Source organism: Octopus bimaculoides, chromosome 16 (assembly GCF_046866305.1).
Source record: "Octopus bimaculoides isolate indiv1 chromosome 16, ASM4686630v1, whole genome shotgun sequence".
NCBI classification, from domain to species: domain Eukaryota; kingdom Metazoa; phylum Mollusca; class Cephalopoda; order Octopoda; family Octopodidae; genus Octopus; species Octopus bimaculoides.
In genome coordinates, this window is record NC_142943.1 from 37874588 (window position 1) to 37882087 (window position 7500).

General features: G+C 34.8%; 1 protein-coding gene across 2 annotated transcripts in view; it reads left to right on the forward strand.

The window, feature by feature from the left end:
- The window catches only part of LOC106869293 (uncharacterized), a 361908-nt gene that overhangs the window by 290267 nt on the left and 64141 nt on the right, over positions 1–7500 (forward strand). The window contains exon 2 of one of the 2 annotated variants that reach the window (XM_089364452.1): positions 6807–6863. The exons of the other annotated variant lie outside the window; for it this stretch is intronic. Within the exon in view, the coding sequence (XP_089220578.1) occupies positions 6807–6863 (57 nt within the window). The remainder of the gene's footprint in view (positions 1–6806; positions 6864–7500) is intronic. 2 annotated transcript variants of the gene reach the window in all.

The following is a 7500-nucleotide window of genomic DNA, read 5'->3' on the forward strand; positions in this document are numbered from 1 at the left end:
CGTCTATTTGTCAATCAACCTATCAAGCTAAATAGCCATATATATATTATACATGTGTGCGTTTGTGTGATTTATATGTGTGTGTGTGTGTGTGTGTGTGTGTGTGTGTGTGTCCGAAAAATGAAAATGCACTCAATACCAAAATCGAGTGTGACAGTTCATTTTCGCTGATCAGGTTGCTGAATCAGTTACATAAACTTTCTTGGTGAGCTGAGTCTGTGTGTGTGTGTGTGTGTGTGTGTGTGTGTGTGTGTGTGTGTGTGTGTGTGTGTGTGTGTGGAAGACTAACCATCATCGATGAAAAAATCGCAATAAAGATCCTATGCAGAGCATATCAGTAAATACGTCAAACAAATCTGGATCGTCTCACTGACCTGAGAGTCATATTTGACTCAGCTGAATTAAGCAAAGTAGGCGGAACACCTGAGATCGAGAAAGCTTACGTCAATGTTGACGACAATGACGTGTTTTCATGTATACATATATATATATATATATATATATATATATATATATATATATATATATATATCGAAACGTCAAAGACTTTCCGTATTCCCGAGCGTCATACTAATACATCCTTTTGTTATTTACACCACCTGTCCTCGTCTGTTGTTGTTTTTCGTACATTCTCCCTCCTATATATATATATATATATATATATATATATATATACACATATATATATTTATGATTATGTATATACATATACACACACATACACACATACGCATATATATATATATATATATATATAAATATATATATAGTATAATATATGTGTATATGTAATGCGGCGAGCTGGCAGAATCGTTAGCACGCCGGGCGAAATGCTTGGAGGTATTTCGTTTGTCTTCACGTTCTGAGTTCAAATCCGTCGAGGTCGACTTTGCCTTCCGGGGTCGATAAATTAAGTACCAGATGCACACTGGCCCCTCCTCAAAAAATTTGGGCCTTGTGCCTAGAGTAGAAGAGAATATATGTGGTTATATATTGTACATGTGTCTGCATTTTAATGCATTATACACATATTACACATAAACACCTTAGACTTTTCATCAATTCATATGCACAGATATACACACCGACAATTACACACATACATATCTATATATGTGTGTCTGTGTGATGTGTGTGTGTAAATGCGTGTTTTTTGTCTGTGCCTATGCATCTCCGTCGGTCATAGAACTGAAATAGGTCAGCTATAGACCGATACAATAGAAGTAAAACTTTTAATAATAATAATAATAATGAGAACAATAATAATAATAATAATAATAGTTGTAAAAATGTAAAATAAAATAAAAACATAGACAAATTTTCTATTGCAGACGACTTGTTCACAATGTCGTATTGACGTATTGCATTGACAGCAATAATTATTTTGGTTGCCTTAGTAAAGGGCGGGAGTCTTTTATGTAGGCTGATGTAGTATACATAGTAAATGGTGATAATGAGACAGAGGGATTAAAATTTAAATGTCGGCCAATCACTGCTGCTGCTGCTGCTCCTGGTGGTGTTGGTGGTATGTGAATATCTTGAGCGAGAAAAAGCCATTGCGTGATTATGGAGACCTCTGCTAATTTTGGATGATATTTTAATAACGCCGCCCTTCGTCTAAGTTTCTCCATGTATTGCTTTCTGCACCCACCCAGTAATTTTCCATGAAGGCGCAAATCTGGACAAGCCATTTATATACGAGTGTGTGTGCGCGTGTATCTGCGTATGTGTGTGTAGCTGCACCTGTGCGTATACGTGCGAGTGCGTATGTGTGTTGTATATGTGTGTGAGTGTGTGTCTGTATGTACACACGTACGTACATGCACATATATAGTGTATGTATGTATGTATGTATGTATGTATGTATGTATGTATGTATGTATGTAAAAACCAATAGCTTTTCTATGCAGCAAGGTCCCTCTCAACGCCCGTGCTATCTTGAAGCATGAATAAGCTAACTAGGTACCCAAGAACCTCAGAGGTCTTGGATCCCAATACTAATATATGTACTACGTATTTGGGCATGTAGGGGCCCCAGTGCCGTGCTTTCTTCGGGGTTGCTGGGGGCCATTAATGTTGTTATCACAGCCCTATTCACGCCACTTGACACCAGTGTGGGGACAGACGAATCTAGACGAATATAGAAAAATCGGAACAAATCCAGCAAGTAAATTTGTTCATTTTTGTCTCAAAACTCCAAAGATTATTGCACTGTCGACTATTTTGTCCAACGTTCCAGTATTTCCGTTACCACACCTTCTATACTGGTACTTTATTTTATCGACTCCAGTAGGATGAAGGACAGAATTTGACCTCGGTAGGATCCGAAATTACAGCGAAATTGACCAGAATATATATCGGGTTTCAAATTTTGGCGCAAAGACAGCTATTTCGTGGGGAGGAGGTAAGTCGATTACATCGACCCCAGTGTTCTACTGTTCTACTCTGTGTGTGTGTGTGTGTGTGTGTGTGTGTGTGTGTGTGTGTGTGTGTGTGTGTGTGTGTGTGTGTGTGTGTGTGTAAACGAGATGGCCGTGGCTGGAATGTTTTTAATCATAGATCTGCTTGATCACGGATTCCGAAGGATGAAACAATGGTGCCAACAACAACAGCAACCATAGTAGAGATTAGACGGCGCAGCAAACCGAATCAATGTATATTAATATCACGTGTTGCTGTTCTTGTTGCTGTCATCGTTGGTCGTTAATCTTCGATTAGCACTTATTGAACACATGCATAATCGAATGCATTCTATCCATAAACATCACAATCATATATATATATATATATATATATATATATATATATATATATATATATATATATATATATTGGTTTCAAATTTGGTACGAGGCCAGCAGTTTCGAAGAAGGGTGTAAGTCGATTACATCGACCCCACTACTCAATTGGTACTTATTTTATCGACCCCGAAAGAACGAAAGGCAAAGTTGACTACAGTGGATCTTGAACTCGGAATGTAAGGACGGAAGAAATGCCGCTAAACATTTTGCTTGGAGTTCTAATGATTCTGCTAGCTCGCCGCCTTATTAATTTAATTAATTTAAAAATTATTCATATACGAAATATCTGGGATTGTATCATAAAATGTCTCTAAATTCTATTTTAAAATGCCGGGTTTGATTTTTCAGCTATTTTCTATGAGTCTAGTCAAGCAAACCCAGCAACAAACATTGCCTTGTTCTCTCCTGGTTCATAAAGTTAGATATGCGTCTGTGTTATTCTTGCTTAACATGAGTTTCGTTCGTTCATTTGTTTGCAGGCTAATTCGCTCTAGTTATATCCGTGTCTACGTGACTAAATTGGTTATGAACACTCACTTGAGCGACTTCCTCAAAAAATGTGAACTTTCGATTATTTGATTATTACCGTGAATTACGATATTATGATATATGTGAGTGCGTATATGTGTGTATATCTATCTATCTATATATATATATATATATATATAAACGCATAGGAACACATACACATACACGCCCAGACGCACTTATGCACATATATAACAAAGTGTATGTGTACCTCTGTGTGTGCTCCGAGTGTGTGTAAGTACATGTGTGCGTATGTGTGGGAAAATCCAAGAACGAAATATAACCACACCCGTTCACTTCATTTTGTCTTTCAAAGTTTACATGGAGTGACTGAGGGATATAGAAAAACCACACCCTTTGTTAAATGTCTCCTTTTTTGATATAGATAAATAGACAGACTGATAGATAGATAAGGACGTAAGAAGATATATATAATTTTTTTTCCTGGTGACGGATGGTTTATGAGATTACCCTGGTTTTCCTGTCCATAAAGGGTTTAACTTTATGGCGTATCTTCAGACCGCAAGACTTGTTGGCCAATGACCTTTTTAAAGCTTGGAGGGGAAAAGTTTGGCTTATCTCCCTTTGCTAATGGCTATCGACTTCCATCGATCAGCTATGAGGGTAAACAATAGGGGATTATCTCCCTCTCCTGAATCGTGGCAAGGTATGGACGGTTTTCGGAGTACCGAGGAAATTATGTATAAATGAAGAATTCTACGAGGTATAGTACAATGCAAAATACCGAAGGAACTTCACCTCTTATATCGCACCTTTCTTCCTCCTTTAACGCCGATGTGATATAATTTCTTGGGAGAGAGATACTTTTGCGGCTGAAGATAGCTTTGTATTGTCAATTATACACTGATATAAAGCTTGAAACACGTGTACCGCAGAATCCTTTGTGTTTTTGTTGTTATTTTTTGCATTTACAATTTATTCTCTCACCTCAACCACGAGCTGGCATACACAGGTGCTTACAATTGTCAAGTATTGCCTCTAACTTTTACTTTACCTATATATATATATATATATATATATATATATATATATATATATATATATTTGTGTGTGTATGTGTTATGCATATAATAGTATATAAAACATATGCATGCATATGTAGTACACACACACACACAGACACATATGATATGTGTGTGTGCATAGGATTACATGTATACATATATGTGCATATATATATATATATATATATATATATATATATATACATACATATATATACAGATAGATAGATAGATAGATAGATAGATAGATAGATAGATAGATAGATAGATAGATAGATAAATAGATAGATAGAGAGTGTGTGTGTGTGTGAAAGAGAGAGAAAGAGAGAGAGAGAGAAACAGACAGACAGACAGACAGACAGACAGACAGACAGACAGACTGACAGCTTGTATGAATTACACAGAAGATAAAGAAGAGAAAGATGGCGATAGTGAACTGCTGCTCAAGCGACAGACTTAACAAATATACACAAATGTATATAAAATGCTTAGGTAGTGGGTATTGTAAGGCAAGGAAACATCTTGAATGTCTTTACCCCAATTTATTGCATTGTCGCTGCTTATCCACCTGAACATTTGTAAGTTATTTGAATGTCTTTTTCATAGCATCGAAGCATGAATCTATTTTGGAATGAAATATTCAAAATCAACCTATTTGATTGAATTAAGCAGTATTTTCCCAACGCTACTACTTTAACACAATCATTGCTGTCTTTATGAATTCAGAACAACATCTAAGTTTTGAAAGAATGAAAACAACTATGATGATGATGATGATGATGATGATAATAATAATAATAATAATAATAATAATAATAATAATAATAATAATAATAATAATAATAATAATAATAATAATAACAACAACAACAACAGCAATAATAACAACAACAACAACAACAACGATGACGACAACACAAAGCTCTGACAGATAGAGAATGAATATATTTCAATGCGAAGTAGGATTTAACTGCTATTTTATCCAACAATAAAATCTTCCAAAATGTTGATAGTGGCTTCATAATGGCGTCCAGCACATCAACACACTTGAATGGCAATGGTGGCTATTAAAACAACTGGATGACAATGGCGGTGAGCATAACATTTGGTCAACAATAACGGGATAGCAAAACAGTTGCTCAACAGTTAGTACGAACAGAACAATTGCATATCTATATATATACATATACATATATATATATATATATATATATATATATATATATATATATATATATATATATATATATATATATATATATATATATATATATATATATGTATGTATGTATGTATGTATGTATATATATATGTATATATATATATCATATGAACGGATATGTTAGAACAGTTGTTTCCATGGCAGGAGTGTGGGGTATATATGTGCTGATATACATCTGTGTTGCAACGGTTAAATGTTGAAACACCAACTAACATTTGCACAATGATTGCGAATGCAACTGTCAGAATGGTTATGTAACAGAAACATAGATAAATGCATTTACTACAGCACGTGCAAAAGTGATGGATGTCAGAAACAATGATAGGAGTCACAATAATGATTGGTCTTGCTGTTTTGATGCTTCAGCCACCTTCAGTCACAGTTCTTCAGTCCCAGTGCTCTTGAACCCCAGCTCAAGCGTAATTTAGTAGACGAGATCAAATGTATTCTAGCTGTAGTGAACGTCCTGTCAATTTCTAAATTTAAAACTTTATTCACCAATGTGTTCCTCCAATTTAAGGCGGTTCTGAGAACAATTTCTTCTCGGTAAATGGTTTTTCATGACCGCTGTGTAACAACACGATCGCAATACTGATCAATACCAACTGTTCAATATATAATGTTTTCGAATTATAGAAAATTGATGATGGTATCAATACGAACCGATCTAATTCAAGTTATTATATAATGAATATTTTCTTCCAGATTACAATCCAACTCTATCCTAGATTAGTTTAAAAGCTAAGCTCTTTCATAAATATTTAATCTTAATTATTATAATTTTGTCGTGCCCTCAGTTTTAGTAGGGATTACTCCTTAAAACTAAATATCTGTGTACTTCAAGAACAGTATAATTTCTTCCAGAATTTTCTTACACTTTTACAGATGATTTTGTCGCTATTATCTTTTTTTTTAAAAAAATGCGAAATAATTATATTTAAAAATCCAAATAACACGTTTTAATAGTCTCGTGTCGATTATTAATTAGAATTACTAAATTGATCATTCCAGTTGTCAACAACGTTATAGTCAAAAGACCGCATCAAATAAGATGTAATCACTGCGCCTGACATGAAAGGCAGCGTTGAAGAAGGCAGCTTTCCTTACTATAACAAGATTACAAGATTGCAAATATTTTTTTTAAAATCTACCTAAAACGCCAAACCAACAACATCAGCAACAAATCTGTGTTGATTCGAATTTTGTTTTTTTTATTTTTTTCTGCTTTAGGTGGTGGTACAAATGTGCAGAATCGTTTTAACTCCATGTCTCTCCACGACCTAATTGGTATGTTGCTACTTCCTCAATATCTAACCAGGCTGCTAAAACATTGTACTTTTTTTTATATATATATATTTTAAAACGTATTTTAAACTGGTACACTTTGATAAATTAATAAGGTACACCGGACAATGCAGACGTGTACCAAGATCTCTTGTTCAGTCGAACATTAGTGTTTTATAGTATCGTTTTGTTCCACGTAGTGCGTTGCTGATTACTCGGGGGTACTAGTGATAATACTGTGCTGTTTTCTTCTAGATTAAATCAATAAAGATAGATAAGAGAGAGTCTATCACCTCGATAAACTAGCATTTCCATAGCAACTTACCTGCATGATCAAGGCCCTTCATACTTAACAAATCTGAGCTTCGATCACATACATTATTACCATTATCCAACAAGGAAGAGTGGAGATTGTACAATTTAATATACCATAATTTACTCTCGTCAGTATAAAACTTATATTGCCAAGATCCATGAGGAAGGAGCTTAATACAGACTGATTAAAGTGTCTCTTTAATTATCAAACATAACCAATAATAGCCGTCACTCTTAAGCGAGAATCACATGGTGGCATGTACCATTCTTTCACTGCTTGTTTTAAGAGCTGATGTAGTTGCCAGCAGACTTAGACACCCTTTCA